Consider the following 27,729-nt stretch of genomic DNA (forward strand, 5'->3'; position numbering starts at 1 on the left):
AATATGCTTTTTTTTTAAATTTTCCCGTCAAAGCGAGTAATTTCACATTTTCCCACATTATACTCCAATTGCCAGATCTCTGCCCACTCACCTAACCTATCAATGCAAATAGGGTCCAGGTGAAGGCTGGGATGAAAGCGCTTTATCTGAATGCACGAAGCATTCGGAATAAAGTGGATGAGCTGGTGGCGCAGATCGACACAAATGGATACGATCTGGTGGCCATTACAGAGACGTGGCTGCAAGGTGACAGGGACTGGGAGATGAATGTACGGGGCTATCAAGTGTTTAGGAAGGATAGGCAGGAGGAAAGAGGGGGTGGCGTAGCTCTGCTGATTAAGGATAGTATCAAGGTGGTAGCAAGGGATGATATCGGAGCCAAAGAGCAGAAAGTGGAATCGTTGTGGGTGGAGATTAGGAACAGCAAAGGGAGGAAGACGCTGGTGGGTGTCGTCTATAGGCCCCCGAATAATGATCTGGAGGTGGGGCGGGCTGTTAACGCGCAAATAAGTGCGGCGTGCAGGAATGGGACGGCAGTAGTTATGGGAGATTTCAATCTGCATATTGATTGGTCGACCCATGTTGGACGAGGTGGGCTCGAGGAGGAGTTCTTGGAATGCTGCCGGGATAATTTCCTTGAACAGTGTGTGTTGGAGCCGACGAGGGAGCGAGCTATCTTGGATCTGGTGCTATGTAATGAGGCGGGTAGAATTAGGGACCTTGCGGTGAAGGATCCTCTTGGAGAGAGTGATCATTGCATGGTGGAGTTTCTGTTGCAGATGGAGGAGGAGAAAGTGGTTTCCCGGACACGCGTCCTTTGTTTGAATAGAGGGGAGTATGGTAGGATGAGAGAAGAATTGGCGAATGTGGACTGGGGGAGCGCGTTGGAAGGTAGGTCTGCTGAGGAGCAGTGGAGGATCTTTAAGGAGATCTTTCTTGGTGCTCAGCAGAAATTTATTCCGATGGTCAAAAAGGACAGTAGGAGGAGAGGTAATAAGCCGTGGATAACGAAGGAGGTGAAGGAAAGTGTTAAATTAAAAGCGGAGGAATTTAGAGTAGCTAAGAGCAGTGGGCGAGAAGAGGATTGGGAAAGGTTTAAATGTCAACAAAGATTGACAAAGAAGTTGATAAAGGAGGGTAGGAGAAGCTATGAAGCTGGGCTAGCGCTTAATATAAAAAAGGATAGCAAGAGTTTTTATAAATATATAAAAAGGAAGAGGCTGGCTAGGGTGAACGTTGGTCCTTTAGAGGATGAGAAAGGGGAGCTAGTGGTAGGGGATGGGGATATGGCTAAGGTATTGAATAACTTTTTTGTTTCTGTCTTCACGGAGGAGGACGTGAATAATTTGCCGGGTGTTAGCGATGGAAAGGTGGTAGGACTGGAGGGTCTTAATGACATTACTGTTACTAGAGAGGTGGTGCTCGACAGACTGGAGGGGCTGATTGTGGACAAGTCCCCAGGACCGGATGGAATGCATCCGAGGGTTCTGAAAGAAATGGCGGAGGTTATAGTGGATGCCTTGGTGGTTATTTTCCAGACGTCGCTGGATTCCGGGGAAGTGCCGGAAGATTGGAAAACGGCTAATGTTACGCCGTTGTTTAAGAAGGGTGCCAGGCAAAAGGCGGGGAATTATAGGCCGGTTAGTTTAACGTCTGTGGTAGGTAAAATGTTGGAATCCGTCATTAAGGAGGAAATTGCGAGGCATCTTGAAGGGAATTGCTTGATAGGGCAGACGCAACACGGTTTCATTAAAGGGAAGTCGTGTCTGACAAATTTACTGGAGTTCTATGAGGATGTGTCTAGGGCAGTGGATAGAGGAGAGCCGGTGGATGTGGTCTTTCTGGATTTTCAGAAGGCGTTTGACAAGGTACCTCACAAGAGGTTATTGCAGAAGGTCAGGGGACATGGAGTTGGGGGTAGGGTGTTAGCGTGGATAGAGGATTGGTTGTCAAATAGGAGGCAGAGAGTGGGGGTCAATGGGTGCTATTCGGATTGGCGGTTGGTGACTAGTGGGGTGCCCCAGGGGTCGGTGCTGGGGCCTCAGCTATTTACCATTTATATAGATGATCTGGAGGAGGGAACCGAGTGCAGGGTGTCGAAATTTGCTGATGACACCAAGATTGGGGGAAAGGCAAATTGTGCGGAGGGTGTGGAGAGTCTGCAGAAGGATCTAGATAGGCTGGGCGAATGGGCCAGGAAATGGCAAATGGAATTTAATGTTGGCAAGTGTGAGGTGGTCCACTTTGGTAGGAAGAATGGTAGGAAGGACTATTACTTACGTGGCGAAAAACTGCAGCAGGCGACGGTGCAGAGGGACCTCGGGGTCCTTGTGCATGAGTCGCAAAAACCCAGCTTGCAGGTGCAGCAGGTGGTCAGGAAGGCGAATGGGATGCTGGCCTTCATAGCGAGGGGGATTGAATATAAAAGTAGGGAGGTCTTGCTGCAGCTGTATAGGGCATTGGTGAGGCCGCAGCTGGAGTACTGTGTGCAGTTTTGGGCGCCGCACCTGCGCAAGGATATTTTGGCCCTGGAGGGAGTGCAGAGGAGGTTTACTAGGCTGATACCGGAGTTGAGGGGGTTGAGCTATGAGGAGAGGCTGAATAAACTAGGCTTGTACTCGTTAGAGTTTAGAAGAATGAGGGGAGATCTCATTGAGACGTATAAGATGATGAATGGGATGGATAGGATAGAGGTGGAGAGACTCTTCCCGCTCAAAAAAGACAGTAGGACTAGGGGGCACAGCCTCAAGATAAAGGGGAGGCGGTTTAGAACGGAGTTGAGGAGGAACTTCTTCACTCAAAGGGTGGTGAATCTCTGGAATTCTCTGCCCGTTGAAGTGATGGAGGCTGCCTCGCTAAATATTTTTAAGAAGCGGGTTGATGGGTTCTTGATAAAAGAGGGGATTAAGGGTTATGGGGAGAGGGCGGGAAAGTGGAACTGAGCCACGACAGATCAGCCATGATCTTATTGAATGGCGGGGCAGGCTCGAAGGGCTAGATGGCCTACTCCTGCCCCTATTTCTTATGTTCTTATGTTCTTATGAAACTATTTTTGCTCCAGTTCCTTGATGTTCCTGAAAGACCTCTGAGAAGTATTTCACATGGTGAATGTCAGAAGGCAAGTTTTATCCCACCCGCAACACCTTGCATCGGTGCATCAAGCTGAACTTCCTGTGCTGAAAAGGTTTATTTTCAATAGATGGGCAGCACGGTGGCGCAGTGGTTGGCGCTGCTGCCTCACAGCACCAGGGATCTGGGTTCAGTTCTGGCCTCAGGTCACTGTCTGGGCAGAGTTTGCACACCCTCCCCGTGTCTGCGTGGGTTTCCTCCAGATGCTCCGGTTTCCTCCCTCCAGTGCAAAGGTGAGCACGTTAGGTTGATCGGCCACACTAAATTGACCCTTAGGGCCTGATTTTACCACTTGGAGTCTCAGGGCCGGATCTGGCCATAATACAGGTCCGAGCCCCTCTTAGCAGCGTGCCCACACACTTTTTGCCAGCTCCGGTCCAATTCGCGCAGTGGGCAGGGCTTAGCGCTGCTGGAACGATCGGAGCTCTGAACTGCACATGCACAGTTAGAGAAAAAATCTGAAGCAGCGCACTTGGGCGGGAAAGAAAGAAAAGCAGAGAGAGCGGGTTTCTGACACATTGAAAGAGTTGGCAATAATTATAGCTGCTCTTGTTAGAGAAAATATTGTTCTAACAATCTGATAACGCTTTTAAACTCAAAGCTTTTGTTGAAAGATTACACTTGGATCTACTTCAACTGTCTTCTGTCTCAGTAATAAGTGTGAGCTGCTTGGGTTATTTTGGGCTGATTGTGTCTATTTGCAGGGCTGAAGTGAAAAATAAACTTTTGCATTTCTGAGAATCTTCAACCGCACAGAACGAAGTACATTCATATCATTTTGAGTGCCTGTTCATTCCTATTGTCACAAAGGTGTCTCCCCATCAGCATATTGTAAAATAAACGTATAACAAACTTGTAGCATATATTCTGAAGCAACAGTTGTTTAGAAGAAATTTCTAGTCCCAGGAACATTTAAGATATGCTTAAACTGTGTCAGAAGTTTAATATTTTAGATCAAATGAATGTAATGGTAGTTTATGCAAGAAAGTTAATTTATTAACTTTCTAAAGTTTAACAATATTTTGAAAAGTGATGCTTTTTACTGTTAAAGGATAGGAATCAAAACATTAAATGCTTTATGTGCCTGGAATGGTTTACATCCTTCCCACCACCACCACCACCCCCCCAACCAGAGATACATCCTCCCCCGCCTCTCCTCCAACCAGAGATACAGCCTCCCCCCTCCTCCGAGATCCATCCTTCCCCCTCCTCCCCCCCCCAACCAGAGATCCATCCTCCCCCCCACCTCTTCCCCAACCAGACATCCATCCTTCCCCTCTCTGCCCCCAATCAGAGATCCATCCTCCTCCCCCAACCAGAGATACATCCTGCCCCCCTCCTCTTTCCCAACCAGAAATCCATCCTCCCCCACAACCAGAGATCCTTCCTCCCCCCCCCCACTTCCTCCCCAACCAGAGATCCATCCTCCTCCCCCCCCAACCTGTGATCCATCCTCCTCCCCCCCGCAACCTGTGATCCATCTGAGCCCGCACCCCCGCCCCCCCACTCCGGCGGACACCAGTGGAATGCTGTGAAGCCTGGTCACTTCAGCCGTGGCTCCAAGTCTGTGGTCAGGAAGGTGCTCCAGGTTCTCAAAGATGGTTGAGAAGGATGGTAAAGGGAGAACAGCGATCGAGGCAGGTTGAGGGGTGTGGCCTGCCAAGGGGGGCTTGCCACCCAGAGGGGTCTGATCGGGGGGGTGCTTTACTGGGGCGGGTGGGGGGGAATCTGCCTTCAGGGGGGAGGGATTGCCAACGTTGGGGGGCATGGGCTAGATATCGGGGCGCGTCGAGAAGGATGGTGGCCGCAGACTGATTTCACAAGGGCAGAGAGAGCTTCGGAGGTTCCCCTGCAGAATAGAAATCTGCTTCAGATTTTTACTTTGCAGATCGCTTACAGCACAGATCCGGAACGGACCAGAAGAACGTAAAAAATTGGACTCGTGGTTCATTAAATTGATTTAAATGCATGCTAATGCATTTAAATCATCGGGCCGCTCGGATTCGGGTGCAGATCGTGTTAAAGGTCTAAAAACAGGCACAAATTGTTGGTAAAATCGGGCCTTAGTGTCAGGGGAATTAGCAGGATAAATATGTGGGTTTATGAGAATAGGGCCTATTTGGGATTGTGGTCAATGGGCCGAATGGCGTCCTTCTGCACCATAGGGATTCTATGATGCTAACTCCCTCATCAAATCCCAGAAAAAGCCGGAAATGCTTTGCATGCTTTATAAAGTTACACAGGGAAAAGTGCATGTTGCATAAAACCCCTGGATTGTAAAACATTTCTCACAGGGAAGAGAACAATGGCTGACTGGAAGTTTGGTAATGTTGTTGAGATTGAACAAATGCCTGAATGTTTAATGTTCTCCCTCTCTCTCTCTATCTCTCTGTGTGTGGTACATTACTAACCCAGTGTTGCACCCTGTGTTTTATTAGAGGAGTTTGCAGTACCAGCTATTGTTTGTTGCCGAACATTCTGATCCAGCTACCGTCGTGGGGAATGTAACGGGAGCCATCGATGCTGATGAAGGATCCAATGCTGTGGTCTATTACTTCATAGCAGGTTGGTTCCCAGTCAATAGAGTTTCACCCTCATTAATTGCCTAAAGCCTGCATCTTATCCAACAACAAGAGTAACCATTCCTGCTGCCTCCCTGCTCTGACACTGAAATGATTATACACTTGGCAGTTCCAGATTGCACTGATTTGTGAGCGGCACGGTGGCACAGTAGTTAGTTAGCACTGCTGCCTCACAGCTCCAGGGACCTGGGTTCGATTCCCGGTTTGGGTCGCTGTCTGTGCAGAATCTGCACATTCTCGCCGTGTCTGTGTGGGTTTCCTCCAGGTGCTCCAGTTTCCTCCCACGGTCCAAAGGTGTGCAGGTTATGTGGATTGGCAATGTTAAATTGCACCTTAGTGTCAAGGGGGACCAGCTGGGGTAAGAGCATGGGGTTACGGGGATAGGGCTTAGGTGGGATTGTGGTCAGTGCAGACTGAATGGCCTCCTTCTGCACTGTAGAATTCTGTGAATCTGGTACCCGGTACTCTACCCAGTTTCCTGCCCCCCCCCCCCCCCAAAACAATGCCATCTTGGAAGCTGTCCCATTGGTGTCCCCTTCATCCCTGACTGTCACCTGCCCTTGTTGACTTTCTCTGACTCCTGAAATATCCTCATAAAAATTCCATATCCTCATCATTCAAATCATCCACAACTTTGCACACCGATGAGTTCCTCCAGCCCTATAACCAGTGTTAAGTGCTACCTCCTCTTCAACCCCCTCCTCCTTTGCTAGTAGAGACTTCAGACTTCAGTCTGGGCGGCACAGTAGCACAGTGGTTAGCACTGCTGCTTCACAGCTCCAGGGTCCTGGGTTCTGTGTGGAGTTTGCATGTTCTCTTCATGTCTGCGTGGGTTTCCTCCGGGTGCTCCGGTTTCCTCCCACAGTCCAAAGATGTGCGGGTTAGGTTGATTGGCCATGCTAAGAAATTGCCCCTTAGTGTCCAGGAATGTGTAGGATAGAGGGATTAGTGGGTATAATACATGGGGATATGGGGGTAGGGCCTGGGTGGGATTGTGTTCGGTGCGGACTCGATGGGCCGAAGGGCCTCTTTCTGCACTGTAGAGTTCCATGATTCCATGATCTGTAATTAAAACGCGTTCCTTCAGCCAACCTATCCATTGCACCTCCTGATCTCTCTCTCCACGACCCAGTATCTGTTTCCAACACCTCTCCTTGAACTGCTGGAATACAACTCACCTTAAAGATGCTATAAAAATTAAAGTTGTTGATATATTAAGTCAAACGACAGTTTGCCCCACTTGCATCCATAACCCTCAATCCTGTACTCCATTCTAAAATCCCTGGTGAGCACCACTTACTGTGCTGTTCTCATTCCATGCCAGCATGCACGCCCAATCATAGACAGTGCCTACAGTGGACCCAAGGCATCTAGGAATCACATTGAGACTTCCCAAATTATGTTTTTGCTTTGATTTATTATTGTCGCACGTATTAGCATACAGTGAAAAGAATTGTTTCCTGCACGATATATAGACAAAACATACCGTTCATAGCAGAGGAAAGAAGATGCAGAATGCAGTATTACAGTCATAGCTAGGATGTAGAGAAAGATCAACTTAGTGCAAGATAGGTCCATTCAAAAGTCTGACAGCAGCAGAGAAGAAGCTGTTCTTGAGTCAGTTGGTATATGACCTCAGACTTTTGTATCTTTTTCCCGATGGAAGAAGGTAGAAGAGAGTATGGCCAGGGTCATTAATTATACTGGCTGCTTTTCCAAGGCAGTGGGAAGTGTAGACAGAGTCAGTGGATGGGAGGCTGGTTTACGCATTACCTTTGTTGCCAATGAGCACAGATAAATTCTATTCCTTTAATTCGATTTTAAACGTTCAGTTCCTCTGCCATCGACACACAGTGGCAGCAGTGTGTAAAATATGCACTGCAGTAACTCACCAAGGTTCCTTCGAAACCTGCAAACTCTGCCATCTAGAAGTATAACAACAGCAGATACATGGCAATGCCACCATCTACAAGTTGCTCACTAAGCTGACTTGGAAATATATCGGCCGTTCCTTCACTGCTACTGGATAGGTACACCCTAACAGTGCTGTGGATGTACCTATATCATATGGACTGCAGCAGTTCAAGAAGGCAGCTCTCCATCACCACCTCGAGGGCAATTAGGGGTGAGAAAGGCTGGCCCCTGCCAGCAATGCACACATCCCACATCAAAAAACAACTCTCAGGTGGATTGGAGCTCTGGACGTAGAATAGGATGACCAACACTCTCAGGCAGCCCTGGCATCTGCAGGAATTATATCAACACCGCTCTGAACATCCTGGGTGTAAAATCGCACTTGATAATGGCAAACATTCTTTGAACTCTAGTTCATGAATGAAAGGTTGTTGACTGACAAATGGGTTAACGTTTCAATTGGTTTGGCAGACAGGGCATCACAAAGGTTAACATGTTGGGCAACCAATGGCAAGAGCATGGGGGTGGGACCAAGGAGATCATGTGATGAAACCTCTGGGAAAGCATTTCACCAGAGTTGGCCATGGTTCCCCAGAGGTGGAATTACGAAGAGCTAAATAGATATTTTTAAGCTATAATAATGCAGCGAAATCATAGAATCTGCAGTGCAGAAGGAGGCCTTTCAGCCCATCGAATCTGCACCGACAACAATCCCACCCAGATCCCATTCCCGTAACCCCACATATTTGCCCTCCTAATCCCTCTGACGTCAAGTGGCAATTTAACATGGCCAGTCAACTTAAGCTGCACATCTTTGGACTATGGAAGGAAACCGGAGCACCCAGTGGAAACCCACGCAGACATGGGGAGAATGTGCAGACTCCACACAGACAGTGACCCGAGGCCGGAATTGAACCCGGGTCCCTGAAGCTGTGAGGCAATTTCTTTTGTGCAATAGATCATAAGCTTTGATAACCTCAGATTAAAAATACAGTTCAGTGATCAGGTACAGAACAGTCTACTTATTATAAACAGCTCGAATAATTCTAACCAGTGGCTTTTAAAACAAAGAATTATTGCAATAATTTACATCAATACTGTTTAATCATTTAATATAATTGTCATGTGACTGCACAAGATTAAATCACTCATTAAACTCTGTTACTCACTGTAGCTGGAGATCCAGAGAAGAACTTCCAGCTGAACCGGGATGGGTTGCTTAAGGTGATGAATGATCTGGACCGAGAGACCAACCCATTCTACAGCATCATTGTCAAAGCCTCCAGTAACCCGAACTGGAGGCCTCCTCAGGGGCACAGCCGGCGCTTTGACCCCAGCACTGACCTCACCCTGCAGGAGGTCCGCATCTTCCTGGAAGATATTGATGACCAGCCACCCAGGTTCATCAAGTCCGAGTACACTGCTGGTACGTTGGCAATTTCCAGACAGACACCCGTGAGATGGCACATTTTTGGTGGGAAGAATAAGGCAGCATGCTGCATCAATCAGAAGTGCCTGATTGAGGTGGAGAAACGAAGGAATTGTGCAGCACAAACCACTCAAATTAGCAACACAGGTTAATAAGGCCTTCAGAACAAAACATCCCAAACACTGACATTTTGACAAGAATAGAATTCAAGAGCACAAAGGTCACAATAAAGTTGTATCGGTCTTTGCTTAGACCAAACTTGGAGAATTGTGCACTGTTCTGCTTTCCATATTTTTAGAAAACTGGGCAGAGGCACCAGGGAAGGGCTAAATAGATTTGCAAGGGTGATACCAGAACTGAGGGGAAAGACTGAACAGTTTGGGGCTTTCTGCCTCTAGTAAAGAAGGGTGGCACAGTGGTTAGCACAGTGGCTTGTCACCCACAAAAGACTGGTAGTGGCACAGTGGTTAGCATTGCTGCCTCACAGTGCCAGGCACCCAGGTTCAATTACCAGCCTGGGTCACTGTCTGTGTGAACATAAGAAATAGGAGCAGGAGTAGGCCTTCGAGCCTGCCCCGCCATTCAGTAAGATCATGGCTGATCTGAAGTGGATCAGTTCCACTTTCCCACTTTCTCCCCATAACCCTTAATTCCCTTGTCTGTCAAAAACCTATCTACCCGTGTCTTAAATATATTTAGCGAGGTAGCCTCCACCACTTCAACGGGCAGAGAATTCCAGAGATTTACCACCCTTTGAGTGAAGAAGTTCCTCCTCAACTCTGATCTAAACTGCCCCCCACCCTTATCTTGAGGCTGTGCCCTCTAGTCCTGCTATCCTTTCTAAGCAGGAAGAATCTCTCAACCTCTACCCTATCTATCCCCTTCATTAACTTATACGTCTCTATAAGATCCCCCCTCAGCCTTCTAAACTCCAACGAGTACAGACCTAGTCTATTTAGTCTCTCTTCATAGTCCAACCCCCTCATCTCCGGTAACATGCGATGGGTCGTACTGGGGCTGCTCTTGGTTGTTCGAGATTGGCCTAGTGCTTCATGTCGTTAGTGTGTGCCTAAACTGGACAAGATACTGGGCAAGACGACAGACTATCGCTGATTGCTGTGCAGACACATGGATTTGGGCCAGTGTCTGTGGGAGTTTGCGCATTCTCCCTGTGCTTGCGTGGGTTTTCTCCGGGTGCTCCGGTTTCCTCCCACACCCCAAAGATGTGCTGTTAGGCTGATTGGCAGGAATAAATTGTCCCTAAATCAGATTCCCTCAATCTGGATGGCCATAAAACATTAGACAGGGGTTGTGGGTGGAGAGGGGGACTGGTGGTGTTGAGATGGCAGCGCAGGCTCGTTGGGCCAAAGGGCCTGTTTCCCGGGCTGATTTTGTTCTTTGTTCTTTCTTTTATCAGCCTAGTGAACCTCCTCTGCACTCCCCCCAAGACCAATATATCCTTCCGCAAGTGTGGCAACCAAAACTGCACACAGTACTCCAGCTGCGGCCTCACCAGTGCCCTGTACAGTTGCAGCAAGACCTCCCTGCTTTTATATTCTATCCCCCTCGCTATAAAGGCCAGCATCCCATTCGCCTTCCTGATCACCTGCTGCACCTGCAGGCTGGGTTTTTGTGACTCATGCACAAGGACCCCCAGGTCCCTCTGCACCGTAGCATGCTGCAGCTTTTCACCTTTTAAATAATAATCCCTCCTCCTATTATTTCTGCCAAAGTGGATAACCTCACACTTGCTAACATTATACTCCATCTGCCAGGTCCTCGCCCACTCGCTCGGCCTATCCAGATCTCTCTGCAGACTTTCCACACCCTCCACGCAATTTGCTTTTCCACTCACCTTCGTGTCATCAGCAAATTTCGTCACCCTACACTCAGCCCCCCCTCCAGATCATCTATATAAATGGTAAATAATTGAGGCCTCAGCACCGATCCCTGCGGCACTCCACTAGTCACCAACTGCCAACCAGAATAGCAGCCATTGATACCAATTCTTTGCTTCCTATTAGACAGCCAATCCTCTATCCTGGAGGATTGTGTGGAGTCTGCACGTTCTCCCTGTGTCTGCGTGGGTTTCCTCCGGGTACTCCAGTTTCCTCCCACAGTCCACAGGTGTGCAGGCTAGGTGGATTGGTCGTGCTAAATTGCCCCTGAGTGTTGAAGATGTGAAGGTTCGGTGGATAAGCCATGCTAAATGCACAGGGTTACAAGGATAAGGTGAGATGGCCTGGGCAAGATGCTCTTTTGGAAAGTTAGTGCAGACCCGATAGACTGTAGGGATTCTGTGGTTTTATGGTAACTCGGACAGCTGATCTGATAGCACTTTCATTATCTTAAAGTGTTCTGTGGTAGATATGGGAAGGATGTTTTCACGTGTTGGTGGTTGGTGGTTTAAAATTGGAGGCCATAAGCATAATGTAATAATTTCAGTATGGAATTCAGGAGAAACTTATTCATCCTGAGAATGGTGAGAATTTAAAACTTGATACTGCACTGTGTTGTTTAGACAAACGGTATAGATGCATGTATGGGAAGCTGGATAAACATGTGAAAGAGAAAGGAATAGAAGGATATTCTGATAGGGTGAGATGAAGTACAGTGGGGGGAGGGGGGAGGCTTCTGTAAAAAATTGTCATTGACCAGCTAGCTTGAATGGCCTGTGGGCTGTGTGTAAACATTCTAGAGATTCTGTTTTCCTACTGTCTGTTTTCACTAATCCCTTTATTAAACGTTCATGTCAGCAGCCAAACTAATCTCAAATTCGAGAGGGAACATTAGTAACCTTTCGTTCACGGTTAAACTGGAAGTGCGACTATGGTGTGTGGAGAAAGTCCATTGAAAGAGGCCTATCAGAGCTCCCACTTTCTGTTGGTCGTGGTAAATTCGGCCGCTTGTCAGGCTTAGTTTGGTAGGAAGTTAGGAACAAATCAGAGAAGTGAAAAGAATGGAGCATTGGCCTTCCCAGCATTCATTGCGGTAAGGAAAGTCATCTATTAAGACTATAACTGCCTGGTGTCATAGCCATTTAGATACCCCCATGATGCTTTAAAAAGCACTGCAATCAAACAATAATCTGTTTGATAAAATCTATTGATAGTGTTGTATGTCTGCCAGGAAAAATATTCTGATTCATCCATTCATATTTTGGTTCAAACTCAATCTGAAACATTGCAGTTCAGTGGAAACAGCCGACTCGGCACATTCTGAAACATTTACCCGCATTCATTTCAGTAAAGGAAACATTCACCACTTTCTCACATGGCACAGGTAAATACACATCACGTGTGTGTTTGTGCCTAACCAGCAGTTCCAATTCGTAATGAAGGAAGTGCAAACCCCCACACACTGTCTTTACATCTCCGCATTTTACCCACAACTGCATAGGAAAGTTTCAGTTCACATGAGAATATAGGTACTGACGCCACACAGCCAATGACAATATCGAGTAGTCACTCACTAAGCAGAATTGCAATCAGCCATTTCTGCATTCCCAATTAGCCACACGAGTAAAGAGCCCACGCTATTGAATAACTCTCATCTAAACAAGGCTCATCTAAACAAGGCAGTCGTCCTGCTGACATTTGTATTCGCATCCAGGCCGCTATTTTGAAAGGTTAAGCTTCACTTCTTTTGCTGCAGCGAGCTTGTTTGGGTCTACGGGGTGACACGGTGGCACAGTGGTTAGCACTGCTGCTTCACAGCACCAGGTTCGATTCCAGCCTCGGGTGAATGTGTGGAGTTTGCACGTTCTCCCCCTGTCTGTGCAGGTATCCTCCCTGTGCTCTGATTTCCTCCCACAGTCCAAATATTCCACTGATAATGATCATTCCTTGCTGCCTGTAGGTGTTGCTACTGATGCTAAAGTGGGCTCTGAGCTGATCAGAGTGGAGGCATACGATGGTGATATCGGAAACAACAGCCTGGTCTTCTATCAGATTATTAATATCCGCTACATTCAGCTGCAGTTCAACGAATCTGAAGATGTTGGCAATGTCTTCATAATCGGTAGGAACCCCAGAAAGAGAAACATAGTTCAGACTAGTATTCCTATTTTCCCATTCTACTGATATTCCATGTTAAAGTATATAAACACAGTAAAAAGTCTGACAACACCAGGTTTTAGTCCAACCTATTTATTTGATAATATATTATCAAATAAATAGGTTGGACTAAAACCTGGTGTTGTCAGACTTTTTACTGTGTTTACACCAGTCCAACGCCGGCATACCCACATCAAAGTATATAAAACCAGTTCAAGCTAATATTATAAACTCCTTGAAGCTATAGGGAGAGATTTGCAGAAATTAAGATCAAATTGAGCATTAAATCAGGCTTTCTCCCAATCCCACTTTCTTCGTCACTTTTCTCCTGGGTTCAGAGTCAACTCATAGATTTATGAGCGGCACAATGGCACAGCAGTTACTGTTGCTGCCTCATTGCTCCAGGGACCTGGATACGATTCCCGGCTTGGGTCACTATCTGTGCGGAGTCTGCATGTTCTCCCGGCGTCTGTGTGAGTTTTCTCCAGGTGCTCTAGTTTCCTCCCACAGTCCCAAGATGTGCGGGTCAGATTGATTGGCCATGTTAAATTGCCACTTAGTGTCGGGGGTATTAGCAAGGTAAGTACATGGCACTATGGAGATAGGGGCTGGGTGGGATTGTGGTCAGTGCACACTTGATGGGCCAAATGGCCTCCTTCTGCACTGTATGATTCTATGAACTCATAAATTGTTAGAGGGATACAACAGCTAAGCATGTCAGCAGTGCATCCTTTGGGACATTTGGCCTAACCATGAGGAATCTTGCATTTATCATCTTTAATTCCTCCAGCAAAATTACATATTTACCAATGAAATTGAAAGGATCAAAAATATAAAATATTCTCTCCTCATTAAACCAAGATAGATTAAGGAATTTTATAAAGTCTAATTTGATCACTTGTTTTTTAACTAAATTACTGTTATTTATGACTTTGCAACAGTGATTAACGTTCATGCGTGTATGTTCGAACAATATTGAATGCAGACTTACAACAGCGGGATTCTTTACAGCATCGAGGTTCTGAAACTTCTGCGTGTTTTTCAGGGGAGCAGGATGGCATAGTGAGGACCTTTGACCTTTTCACGGCCTATGACCCTGGCTACTTTCTGGTGGACATCATGGTTTCTGACCTGGCTGGACACAACGATACGTCGGTGATCGGGATTTACATTCTGAGGGATGACCAGCGAGTGAAGATCGTCATCAATGAGATCCCGGAACGGGTGCGGGAGTTTGAAGAGGAGTTCATCAAGTTGCTCTCCAACATCACTGGTGCCATCGTTAACACTGATGATGTGCAGGTAATGAACCCTTGGCCACTCACCCCAGCCAATCACGGAGAATGCATTATCCTCACCGATATCTTGCAGACATAGAGTCATAGAATTACAGAGGTCTACAGCATGGAAACAGGCCCTTCGGCCCAACTTGTCCACGTCGCCCTTTTTCTTTAAACCCCAGAAGCTAGTCCCAGTTGCCCGCGTTTGGCCCATATCCCTCTATTCGCATCTTACTCATTTAACCATCTAAACGCTTTTTAAAAGACAAAATTGTACCTGCCTCTAATACTACCTCTGGCAGCTTGTTCCAGACACTCACCACCCTTTGTGTGAAAAAACTTCTCCTTTTGACACTTTTGTATCTCTCCCCTCTCACCTTAAACCTATGCCCTCTAGTCTTAGACACCCCTACCTGTGGGAAAAGATATTGAGTATCTGATCTATGGCCCTCGTTATTTTACAGACCTCTATAAGTTCACCCCTCAGCTTTCTACACTCCAGAGAAAAAGTTCCAGTCCATCCAGCCTCTCCTTATAACTCAAACTATCAAGTCCCGGTAACACCCTGGTAAATCTTTTCTGCACTTTGTTAGTTTAATATCCCTTCTAGAATAGGGTGACCAGAACTGTACACAGTATTCCAAGTGTGGCCTTACCTATGTCTTGTACAACTTCAACAAGACATCCCAACTCCTGTATTCAATGTTCTGACCAATGAAACCAAGCATGCCGAATGCCTTCTTCACCACACTATCCACCTGTGACTCCACTTGCAAGGAGCTATGAACCTGTACCCCTAAATCGCTTTGTTCTGTAATGTTTTAACGCAACCCAATAGTTTTATGTAAGGTAGTGTATGTGTCATGCCACTGGATGGGTAGCGAGAGACCTGGATCATGAGATTGAAAGTTCACATTCCATCCCCAGTCCAAGACAGCTGAAGGCAGACAGAGGGAAGCAGTGGAAGTAACAGCTGAAAGTGCAGAGTAATACTGGTATGCGGTCCATGAGTAGGGTTGCCAACTCTCCAGGATTGTCCTGGAGTGCCTGAGACTTAAAGACTAATGTCCACCACACTGCCACAAAGGTTCTCTTAAAGAACTATGCAATTTTTAATGTTCATCAGGTATATATAACTGTTGGGTAATTGTGGATTAAAAATGACTGACTGGCAGTCAAGAATCATCCAGTTGGGTAATGAGACTTTCTATTTGTCCATGGAAAGGCAAGATGTGTCAGGCAACCAATGGCGGGAGTGCAGGGGTGGGGGCAGTTGGTGGCAGGAGATCACATGATGCACCTCCGGGAACATGTCCAACTGTAGTCTGAGGTGATCCTACCCTGGTGTTGGTCAACATATGAATAAGAACCAATGCAGCAAATAGCAGAGATTGGATTGCAAGAGAGTTTTCAGCAGATTTAGGATCAACCAATAAGGAGACAATCCTCAGTCCAAAGGCCGCAGGTGGGTAAAAGAACGGAACAGAATGCTGACAAGGGGTGATGTTTGGTGTCTTTCTTTACAGTTCCATGTTGATCAAAACGGCCGAGTGAACTTTGCCCAGACGGATGTTCTGATCCATGTGGTGAACAGGGAGACTAACCGGATCTTAGATGTGGAGAGGTGAGTGGGCTGCTTTACCCCAGGGTGTGGGCTGTTTTCACTATGGTAATTAGCACTGGGTACCTGGTCCATCAAACTCCCAAACGCTCCTGTTCACATGGGTTCTCCATTTGCCCAGAAAATTACATGGAAATGGGATGTAAACAAGTGTGGGTAATTAAAAGAAAAGTGCCCTGAAAACAACTTGCATTGATAATAGTGCCTTTAACAAGGTAAAACCTTCCAAGACAACTGTAGCACAAAGGAAGATGAAGAATTTTTAATAATAATAATTAATGGGTATGTGTGTGTAGCTGGCTAGACCAGCATTCACTGCCTATCACTAACTGCCCTCGGTGAGCCACCACTTTAAACCGTTGCAGTCCATGTGGTGTACGTACATCCACAGTGCTGTTAGGGAGGCTTTTGACCCTGTGACAATGAAGGAACAATGATATATTTTCCAGACAGGATGGTGAGTGGCTTGGAGGAGAACTACCAGGTGGTAGTCTTCCCAAGTATCTGCTGTTCTTGGCCTTCTAGATGGCAGTGTTCAGGGGTTTGGAAGGTGCTGCTGATGGAGGCTCGGTGAGTTGGTCCAAAGTGTAGTTGTCATTTTGCAGAAAGGAGTAAATTTTGCGACGGCTGCTGTAATGAAGGTGACCCTACCTTGAGGTGGCCCTACCTGAGGTGGCTGTGAGGAAAAAGGAAGAACTTGCACTTATTTAGCATCTTTCCAAACCTCGGAATGACCCAAAGCGTTTTACAGCCAATTAAGTAATCTGATATATTTGTTTTTTAATTTAAGTGGATCAGTGAAAAGATTCTGTAAGCCAATTGCCAAAACATTAAAAGTCTGCATTGCAACAGTTGTCAGCTGATAGAGAATGATTATGTTAGAAACAGAATTGTGGAACTTGTATCGACGGAAGTGATACTGGCGGAGTGTGCAGCCTGCAGGGGAACAGATAATGTGAGACAATATCTTGTCTGATTTTGATAGCTGCCATTACCTAAAGTCAGAATGGTTTTGGTAATCTTTTAACTGGACAAGAAAGAGGATTCTTAAGAATGAAGATAGCAAGTTCTGGAAAACCTCACCAGGTCTGGCAGCATCTGAGGAGCAAGAAACAGAGTTAGCATCTCGTGTCCAATCCAACTCCTCTTCAGAACTGGAAGTTTGTTGAACCGCTGCAGTCCCTGAGTTGGAGGTATGCCCACAGCGCTGTTGGGTGGGGAGAACAATGCAGGATTCTGACCCAGTGACAGTGAATGACCAGTGATATGGTTCCATGTCAGGGTTGTGAGAGGCTTGAAGGAGAGCTTGCAGATGGTGATGGTGGTTTGCCCATGCATCTACTAGTACTGACCTTCCAGATGGAAGGTGTGTCTTAAGGAGCCTTGGTGAGATGTGACAGTGCATCTTGTAGATGGCACACATGGCTGCCACCATGCATCAGTGGTGAAGGAGTGGATGTTTGTGGAAGAGGTGTTAATCAAGCAGGGCTGCTTTGTCCTGAAAGATGTTGAGCTTCTCAAGTGTTGTTGGAACTGCACCCATCCAGTCAAGTGGAGAGTTTCCATCGTACGCCTGAGTTGTGCCTTGTGGATGGTGGACAGGCTTTGGGGGTGAGGGGGCTCAGGAGTAGCAGGAGTATTTAGTTAGATTTGTGCATTGTGATCTACACTAACGTTGACTTTGTCTACACTTCCTGCTGCACGGAAAAGCAGCCAACATAATTAAGGATCCCATGCATCTGGACATACTCTTTTTCACCTTCTTCCATTGGGAAAAAGATACAAAAGTCTGAGGTCACGTACCAACCGACTCGAGAACAGCTCCTTCTCTGCTGCAGTCAGACTTGCATCAAGTTGATCTTTCTCTACACAGTAGCTATGACTGTAACACTACATTCTGCACCCTCTCCTTTCCTTCTCTATGAACGGTATGCTTTGCCTGTATAGCACACAAGAAACAATATTTCTCACTGTATGCTAATATATGTGACAATAATAAACCAAATCAGGGAAGAATCGTTGCATAAATCAAAACATATTTTTTAAAAGCTCCTTTACAAATTGGTACATTTTACGCAGTGAGCCACCCTACCTGGTGTTAGCTGTAACACTCTGTCCTCTGAGTCAGAGGATGGAGGAGTGTCACTGCAGTATTGAGGACATGCTGCAGTGCCGAAGGTGCTGCCTTTCAGATTAGACATTAAACTGAGGCCCCGTCTAGCCTGTCAGAAGCATTGAAACATCCTGGGAGACTGCTTCTGAGAAATGTCGGACCATTCCTCGTGTCCTGGTCAGTTTCCCTTGTCAATACCATCCAAATGTGTTATCTGGACATTATCACAGTGTGGGAGCTGGGAGCTTGCTGTGCTCAAATTGCAGTGTTTTCTACACCTAAAGGACTTCATTGGCTCCAAGGCATAGAACATAGAACACTACAGCACAAACAGGCCCTTCGGCCCACAGGTTGCACCAATCACATCAATACCTATCAAGCCATAGAACTATCTGTAACTTCCAATGCCATTAGATCCTATATACTCATCCAGAAGTCTTTTAAAAGACCCCAGTGAGTTTGCCTCTACCACCACCGATGGCAGCCAATTCCACTCACTCGCCACCCTCTGAGTGGAAAACTTTCCCCTAACATCTCCTCTGTACTTGCTTCCCAGCACTTAGGAACCACCTAGGGTGTTACAAAACTTGAGATAAATGCAAGTCTTACTTGTGGAAAAGAGAAGTTGAGACTACGGGAATCCTATCCTTGTAATCTATAACCAGTTCTAGGTCCTCCAATATCACTCTGCCACATGTTCACACTGTGGGATCACTCCCATGTCCCGTCTTGAGTGTTGTTGGAGCTGCACTTATCCAGGTGATTGAAGAGTATTCCATCACACTCCTGACTTGTGCCTTGTTAATGGGGGGGCAAGCTTTGGGGAGTCAGGGAGTTAGTTAATCCTGCAGAATTCCCAGCCAAAGCAAGTAAGACACTTGAGTTCAATCCTGTCCTCACAGCAAGTTAATAGATAAACATCAGGAGCAAGGAATTTGACTAGTATTTGCCAGGAATTCTGAACGTAATTGTGGCAGTCCCATCCTTGCTATGATCAGCTGCCCGGGGGGAGGCGATGGCATAATGGTGTTATTGCTTGACTATTAATGCAGAAACTCAGCTATTGTTGTGGGGAATTCAGGTTCGAATCCCGCCATGGCAGATGGTGGAATTTGAATTCAATAAAAGATATCTGGAATTAAGAATCTACTGATGACCATGAAACCATTGTCAATTGTCAGAAAAACCCATCTGGTTCACTAATGTCCTTTAGGAAAGGAAATCTGCTGTCCTTACCCGGTCTGGCCTACATGTCTCTCTAGAGCCACACAGCAATGTGGTTGACTCTCAACTACCCTCAGGCAACTAGGCATGGGCAATAAGTGCTGGCCATCCAGTGACATCCATGTCCCATGAATGAATAAAAAAAAATCAGGAGCAGGGAATTTGACTAGTATTTCCCAGGAATTCTGAATGTAATTGTGGCAGTCCCACCCTTGCCATAGCTACAATCAGCTGCCCAGGAACCAAACCTGGAATCTTTGTAGTGTAAAGGATGAATGCTCCATCACACAATGCCCTTCACTGACCCCAAGGAAGCAAGGTCAGAAGGTTGAGTGTTCAACACTTTAATTCTGTTGCAGGGTGATCCAGATGATCGATGAAAATAAGGAACAGCTGAGGAATCTCTTCCGGAATTACAACATCCTCGATGTCCAGCCGGCCGTTACTGTCAGGGCGGCCAACGACATGACGTCGTTACAGGTAACGTTGAATCCTTTAATATAAGTCACAGGTTTTCTATCGTTCAAATGTTATTTGGAACTTTGGCTGCCAAGGGAAACTTCAATGTTCTTACCACAATGATGGGCCAATAGTCCAGCTCCAAGTAAACTCCCAATATTATCTGTGAGAAAAATTCATTGCTATGGATGCAATACCAGGGGGTGGGGGGGGGGGGGGTGGAGTTGACAACAAGGAACCAGAACGTTCATGTTAAAGCTAGGCTGTTTGGTAGTGATGTCAGGAAGCAGATCTTCACCTGAAGAGTTAGTAGATCTAATATCTCAGACTTTGTTTTATAATGCTCTTCTGTAATGCCTTGCGACATTTCATCAGGTTACAGGCGCTATATAAACATAAGTTGTAGTTATTGATTCAGCGTGTTATCATTCCATGGACCTGCTGCTTCACACATTTTATTCCGTGTTGCATTTTAATGGAGGTCAGATGGGGTTGTGTGGTGATCGAGAAAAATCTGTGACTACGGCTGATGGCCCAGGACTCTCAGTGGAACTTTAGCCACCTCCTGTCTTGGCAGTCTAACGATGAAGTGGAACTGATTAAGAATCATAGCAATCAATCTCCATCAATCAGTCAATCAATAAACATTTATACCAGTATCCATTACATTAAAATGCACATTGCATTTAACATTACAAAGTGATTACTGTTATGGTTCAGGTCAGAAACTCTAGTGTTTTTTTGGAGCCCATCTGGATCATAAGTTTTGCCTCTTGAATTAGGCCAGGATAAGCATAAATTGTTTCACCTCAGATTCAAATCTAATTCAAATGACCCACTAGGACGTTTTTATCAAACAAAGTTTATTGAAGAATATAGTTAACATGTATAGTAAGAAAACTAGCAAAAATATTTCTCAATTGCAAATGAAAGCAAAACAACCACAATAGTGTATACCCTTAATATATCCAAGATGTTCCAATCAAACAGAAAGAAAACCTTCTATAGACAAAACCTTTTAAACAGGATCAACACAGCAAAAACTAAAGGTCACATGATACTAGAACCAAGCCCTTTGTTTGAGAATTGAAAATTCCCAGTCTTGCAAGTTCTAGCAGTCCATTCAATACACCCAGAATAGTCTGAAGTCAGAACAGCTTCCCAGGAGACCAGGAAGACTCTAGGCAAGCCCCCAACAGCAGATTCCTTCCTTTAGGAAGGCATGATACATTGCTTTCAGCTAACCAGCAGAATTCCCAAAACCGGAGGGCAGAGAGAGAGCGACACTTCCTTCCAGCTTGATGCCCCTTCTAAAACTAAAACTGGCAGCTCAAAACTGCAAGAACTCCTGTCACCTGACCTGCAAACAGTCTTCCCCCTCACAATGCAGGGTCATAAAAGTAATTCCCAAGAAGTACTTGAGGCCAATTTAAACCACTGAAGGAGCAACGAGAGGGCCTCTATAGACAGCTCGGCAACTCAGATCAGGGAGAACGTGATTTTAAAAAAATCTCTTAAAGGAACATATTGTCTGCAATGCACTCAAGGGTGTTTAGAGATGTGGAAAATGCTGAATAAATTCAAGTTCTTCCTTTCCTTTTTGCAGATGGCGATAATTATTCTTGCAGTTTTACTGTTCCTGGCCACCATGCTGTTCATCTTTATGAACTGGTATTACAGAACAGTGTAAGTGCCATGATTCACATTTACAAACCATAAGGTAAACCATTGGATGCATTTGCACGTGTGGCACAGTGGTTAGCACTGCTGCCTCACAGCTCCAGGGACTTGGGTTAAAAGAACAAAGAACAACCCAGCACGGGAAACAGGCCCTTCGGCCCAATGAGCCCGCGCCGCCATCTTAACAAAGCATTTTCCTACACCTACCTTGACCCATGTGTATGCGTTTGGTACCCCCATTGGAAACCAGGGTTTGATTCCCAATTTGGGTCACTGTCTGCGTGGATTTCCTCCATGTGCTCCGGTTTCCTCCCACAGTCCAAAAGACATGCTGGTTAGGTGCACTGACCGTGCTAATTTCTCCTTCAGTGTACCCAAACAGGCGCTGGAAGATGGCCATTTTATGCATCATCTGCTGAATGGGCAGCTAGTTTTCTGTGTGACCAATCAGCAGTAGCTGGTTAACTGGATCAAAGGAGAGGGGCTCCCTCCCAAAGATGTTAAGATCTCACTTCTCGTTGTTGACAGCTTTCATCCTCTCCTTCTCTGTTAAGGGAAGTTCTTGTTCACAATGTGTGGTCAGGCATAGAGAAAGCCGCACCTCCTACACTCCAGAGATGTGCAGGTTCGGTTGATTGGCCATGCTAAATTGCCCTTATTGTCGGGAATTAGCAGGGTAAATATATGGGATTAAGGGGATAGGACCTGGGTAGGATTGTTGTTGGTGCAGGCTCAATGGGCCAAATGGCCACCTCCTGTGCTTGATTTGATTTGATTTATTATTGTCACATGTATTAGTATACAGTGAAAAGTATTGTTTCTTGCGCACTATACAGACAAAGCATACCGCTCAAAGGAAATGAGAGAGTGCAAAATGTAGTGTTACAGTCATAGCTAGGATGTAGAGAAAGATCAACTTAATGCAGGGTAGCTCCATTCAAAAGTCTGATGGCAGCAGGGAAGAAGCTGTTCTTGAGTCGGTTGGTCTGTGACCGCAGACTTTTGTATCTTTTTCCTGAAAGAAGAAAGAATGTCCGGGGTGCATGAGCTCTTTAATTATGTTGGCTGCTTTGCTGAGGCAGCAGGAAGTGTAGACAGCAAATGAAGGGAGGCTTGTTTGCGTGATGGATTGGGCTACATTCACAACCCTTTGTAGTTCCTTGCAGTCTCGGGCAGAGCAGGAGCCATACTAAGCTGTGATGCAACTGGAAAGAATGCTTTCTATGGTGCATGTGTAAAAGTTGCTGAGTCGTAGCTGACATGCCAAATTTGCTTAATCTGAGAAAGGAGAAGCATTGGTGGGCTTTCTTAACTCTAAGAAAATGCACTGTCGGGATTCTACGATTTCCTCTCAGCCTTTCCTGCTTTGTCACCATAATGTCACAGAATCGTAGAACCCTGCAGTGCAGAAAAAGGCCCTTCGGCCCATCAAGTCTGCATCGACCACAATCCCACCCAGGTCCTACCCCCATATCCCTACATATTTTACCCACGAATCCCTCTAACCTAAACTTCTTTGGACACAAAGGGGCAATTTTAGCATGGCCAATCAACCTAATTCGCACATCTTTGGATTGTGGGAGGAAACTGGAACACCCGGAGGAAACCCACATAGACACGAGGAGAATGTGCAAACTCCACACAGACAGTGACCTGAGCCAGGAATCGAACCCAGGTCCCTGCAGCAGTGCTAACCACTGTGCTACCGTGCCACGCGGTGAAAGAGCTAGTGGTGACCGTGTGGTGCAAGAGCCAGAGTGGGAGAACAGGAATGGCTCAAAGGACATCGAGGTTCAGTTAAACAGAAGCTGTTTATCGTACAGGCAAATCATGACGAGTGTTTTATTTGCTGGCCCTTCAACTAGACTGTGCAGTGTCACAGCAGCTTGTTGGAAACAGCTACAGCAGCTCCCTGACATCTAACTGAATGCGGACGCCTGCTGCTTTTACTCAGGGATGTTTTGGATTTAGGGAGTGAGGAGATTTAAACTCAGTAGAGGAAGCCAGGACTGATGATGATAAATCACCATTAAAACATCAGATGGGGTGAAAGGACTAGAGCTGTAACTGATAAGAATGGTTTGGTAGAAATGAGCCAAAACAGAGGAAGAGTGTTTCTTGTGAGCCAGTGAGTGAACAGAATCTTTGTGATATTAAGAGGCTTGTATTTTGCTGACAGATACGGGATTTTCAAATTTAGTGATTCTGTGAAATGGACGGGTTTTTTATTCATTTGTAGGACATGGGTGTGGCTGGCTGGCCAGCATTTATGCCCAACCCTAATTGCCCTTGAACTGGGTGGCTTGCTAAGCCCATTGCAGAGGACAGTTGAGCGTCAACCACATTGCTGTGGGTCTGGAGTCACATGCAGACCAGACCAGGTAAGGATGGCAGATTTCTATCCCTAAAGGTGGTGGTGAGCTGCTTTCTTGACTCACTGCAGTCCACGTGCTGTGGGTTGACCCACAATGCCGTTAGGGATGGAATTCCAGGATTTTGACCCAACTACTATGAAGGAACAGCGAGATATTTCCAAGTCGAGATGGTGAGTGATTTGAAGGGGAATTTGGTGTTGATCACATGTATCTGCTGTCCTTGTCCTTCTACATAGAAGTGGCTGAGGGTTTGGAAGGTGCTGTCTAAGGATCCTTGGTGAATTGCTGCAGTGTATCTTGTAGATCATACACACTGCTGTTACTGACTGTCGGTGGAGAAGGGAATGAATGCTTGTGAATAGGGTGCCAATCAAGCAGGTAGCTTTTGGCCTAGATGGTCATAGAATCATAGAGGTTTACAGCATGGAAACAGGCCCTTCAGCCCAACTCGTCCATGCTGCCCAGGTTTTACCACTAAGCTAGCCCCAATTGCCCATATTTGGCCCATATCCTTCTATACCCATCTTACCCATTTAACTATCTAAATGCTTCTTAAAAGACAAAATTGTGCACACCTCTACTACTGCCTCTGGCAGCTCATTCCAGGAACTCACCACCCTCTGTGAAAAAATTGTTGTATCTCTGCTGCTCATCTTAACCTAAGTCCTCTAGTTTTAGATTCCCCTATCTTTGGGAAAAGATGTTCACTATCTACCGTATCTATGCCCCTCATTATTTTACAGATCTCTATAAGATCACCGCTAAGTCTACTATGCTCTGGGGGGAAAAAATTCCCAGTCCATCCAGCCTCTCCTTATAACTCAAACCATCAAGTTCCAGTAGCATTATAGTAAATCTCTTCTGCACTCTAAGTTTAATAATATCCTTTCTATTGATAACGAGCGTCTGGAATGTTGTTGCAACCGCACCTGTCCAGGCAAGTGGGAAGTATTCCCTCACACTCCTGGCTTGTTAATGGATCAATGATGTTTATAGAGACAGTCCAAACATACTTTCCCTCAAAGTCAGTGCAAAGGATTACAGTGGGCAGATGATTCCCTTGGTATCATGATTTATTTCCATGTCAAAATTCAGTGTCCTGCCTGGGGCTTGATGTGTCTGGGTCACATTATATGTGACTAACTAAGACCTGTGTAGAGCTGGAATGAGGATTAACTACTGTGACAGAACGAGACCCAGTTCTTTCAAAGGGGATCACCATCACTGGAAGGCTGTTGACAATATTTCTGAGTGGAGCCTGGGAAGGTGAAGGATAAACTGCTTAATCTGTGTCACTTAGAGCGTGTCCCCAGGCCAAGGCTGAACAAAACAATATATTTTAAGTATACCTCGTCCCACATAACCTGCGCCCTAACTGATCCATGGATTTGTAACGATTCAGCCAGCTTTGTCGCAGTGTTTACATGGGAGGCCTTTACACAAACGGTGCCTATTTCTATAGCTGCCATTGTAAAGGTTTAGTAAAGTGTTGGGGGGTCAACAACTGCAGCAACACTGACACTGTCAACTTGCCACAGTCCTGGGGCAGAACTGGTCCTGAGACAGGGGTGACCCCTAACAAATCAACGTAAAACAGCTGGTTGCTCTATTGAGAGTGCAGCACCAAACAGCTGTAACCCCGTTCCATATAGTTTAGAAGTGAGCTTCATAGAATCCCTACGGGGCAAGAGGAGGCCATTTGGCCCATCGAGCCTGTACCAACCACAATCCCACCCATGCCCTATCCCCATAACCGCATATATTTACCCTGTACTCCCCCAGCAGGGAAGCAACTGTTCTTGAGTTGGTTGGTACGTGACCTGAGACTTCTGTTTCTTTTTCCTGACGGGAGAAGGTGGAAAAGGGAATGTCCAGGGTGCTTGGGGTCCTTCGTTATGCTGGCCGCTTTTCCAAGGCAGCAGGAAGTGTAGACAGAGTCAGAAAGACAGTAGACAGAAGCTCAGCTGGACTTACCACACAAACACAGTAGCTACAAGAGCAGGTGAGAGGCTGGGAATTCTGTGGTGAGTAGCTCACCTACTGACTCCCCAGAATCTATCCACCATCTACAAGGCACAAGTCAGAAGTGTGATTGAAGACTCCCCACTAGCCTGGATGGGTGCAGTTCCAAGAAGCTTGACAGCATCCAGGCCAAAGCAACCCCGCTTGATTGGCACCATATCTACAAACATTCAATCCCTTCACCACTGATGCTCAGTAGCAGCAGTGCGTACTATCTGCAAGATGCACCGCGGCAATTCACCAAAGATCCTTCGACAGCGCCTTCCAAATCCACGATCACTTCCATCTAGAAGGATAAGGTCAGCAGATACAAGGGAACACCACCACCTGCAAGTCCCCCTCCAAGCCATTCACCGTCCTGACTTGGAAATATATCGGCTGTTCCTTTACAGTCGCTGGGTCAAAATCCTGGAATTCCCTCCCTAACAGCATGGTGGGTCAACCCACAGAATATGGACCGCAGATTCAAGAAGGCAGCTCACCACCACCTTCTCAAGGGCAACTAGGGATGGGCAATAAATGCTGGTCAACCAGCGGTGCCCATGTCCCATTAAAAAAAATTTTAAGAGTCAGTGGATGGGAGGTTGGCTTGAGTGATGGATTGGCTTTATTCACGGCCCTTTGTAGTTTTTTTGCAGTCTTGGGCAGAGCAGGAGCCATACCAAGCTGTGATACAACCTGAAAGAATGTGTTCTATGGTGCATCTGTAGACGTTGGTGAGAGTCGTAGCGGACATGCCAAATTTCCTTTGTCTTCTGAGAAAGTAGAGATGTTGGTGGGCTTTCTTAAGTATAACATTGGCATGGAGGACCAGGACAGGTTGTAGATAGGGAGGAGTGAATCTTAGAGGCATTTGAAATAATTTTACAACCATCTTCTCATTGTACAAATGGTACCTCCCCTCAAATTAATAACCTGGCTTCCATTCACATGGGCCAATTAGTATTTATATTCTTCAGTGGGGTCTCCCCTGAATCTAGGCTGGAATACTTCTGTCTTCTCACAACTAACCCACTCTATACTTGGACTCACTAAGCTCTTGCTTACGCACCTTAGTCGGGTGGCAAGAACTTCCCTCTTTATGCTAAATATCGAAACTATCTTTGTTTATCACCAACAGACACAAGAGAAAGTTGAAGGCCATTGTAGCAGGTTCCACAGGTAAGCAACACACTCCGATTTGGTAATGTTTTCAAGCACGTTATGTGTAAAATAATGGGATCAGTCAGTAACTCTCCAATCAGCAGGTTGAGGGTAGAAGCCCCACTGTGAAGCAGCCACAATATGGTGAACAAATTTGTGGCACACAAAGGGATGAACGGTTTAGATCTAATCACCATTGCAGAGATCTGGTTTGGTACAAATTTCAGTGAGCATCACGATTTCAATTCACTGTAAAGCTAGTCCTGGTTTACTCTTTTTAAGGGATCTATATTTCTAACACTGACAGTGGATGCTCTACAATTGCTTCTATTTGAGATTGGATAGACAGACTTATGTTCTCCCTTGGAATCAGGGGATATGGGAAGTAGGTGGGAAAGTGGAAATGAAATCCAAGATCATTCAGGATCTTATGGAATGGTGGAGCAGGCTTGATGGGCTGTGTGATCCTGTTACTATTTTGTATGGATTTGAGCATTTATTTTGTCTAACACTTAAGTGAGGTTCTACAGGTGTACTGCACAGTCACAGAGACAGTCTGTTTGATTAGATGAATTAGACCCCATGTTCCCATTCAAAGGAAGACAGGGGGTTCTCCCAGTGTTCTAGCCAACATTCGTTCCTTGATTGACATTATGAACAAACAGATTAAAGTGAAGTTTATTTATTAGTCACAAGTAAGGCT

General features: G+C 46.0%; 2 protein-coding genes across 6 annotated transcripts in view; one reads left to right on the plus strand and one right to left on the minus strand.

Moving 5' to 3' along the window:
- cdh23 (cadherin-related 23) overlaps positions 1-27,729 on the plus strand; it is a 767,458-nt gene that overhangs the window by 729,464 nt on the left and 10,265 nt on the right. The window contains exons 56-63 of the mRNA XM_080215942.1: positions 5,568-5,694; positions 8,800-9,051; positions 12,913-13,074; positions 14,155-14,411; positions 15,916-16,013; positions 19,707-19,827; positions 21,413-21,492; positions 27,004-27,044. Of these exons, the coding sequence (XP_080072068.1) occupies positions 5,568-5,694; positions 8,800-9,051; positions 12,913-13,074; positions 14,155-14,411; positions 15,916-16,013; positions 19,707-19,827; positions 21,413-21,492; positions 27,004-27,044 (1,138 nt within the window). The remainder of the gene's footprint in view (positions 1-5,567; positions 5,695-8,799; positions 9,052-12,912; positions 13,075-14,154; positions 14,412-15,915; positions 16,014-19,706; positions 19,828-21,412; positions 21,493-27,003; positions 27,045-27,729) is intronic.
- The window catches only part of LOC145360597 (mitochondrial adenyl nucleotide antiporter SLC25A24-B-like), an 82,741-nt gene that overhangs the window by 15,143 nt on the left and 39,869 nt on the right, over positions 1-27,729 (minus strand). The gene's annotated exons all lie outside the window — the stretch shown is intronic.

The sequence above is a fragment of the Carcharhinus amblyrhynchos genome, chromosome 31 (assembly GCF_965287045.1).
Source record: "Carcharhinus amblyrhynchos chromosome 31, sCarAmb.v2.hapA, whole genome shotgun sequence".
Taxonomy (NCBI): domain Eukaryota; kingdom Metazoa; phylum Chordata; class Chondrichthyes; order Carcharhiniformes; family Carcharhinidae; genus Carcharhinus; species Carcharhinus amblyrhynchos.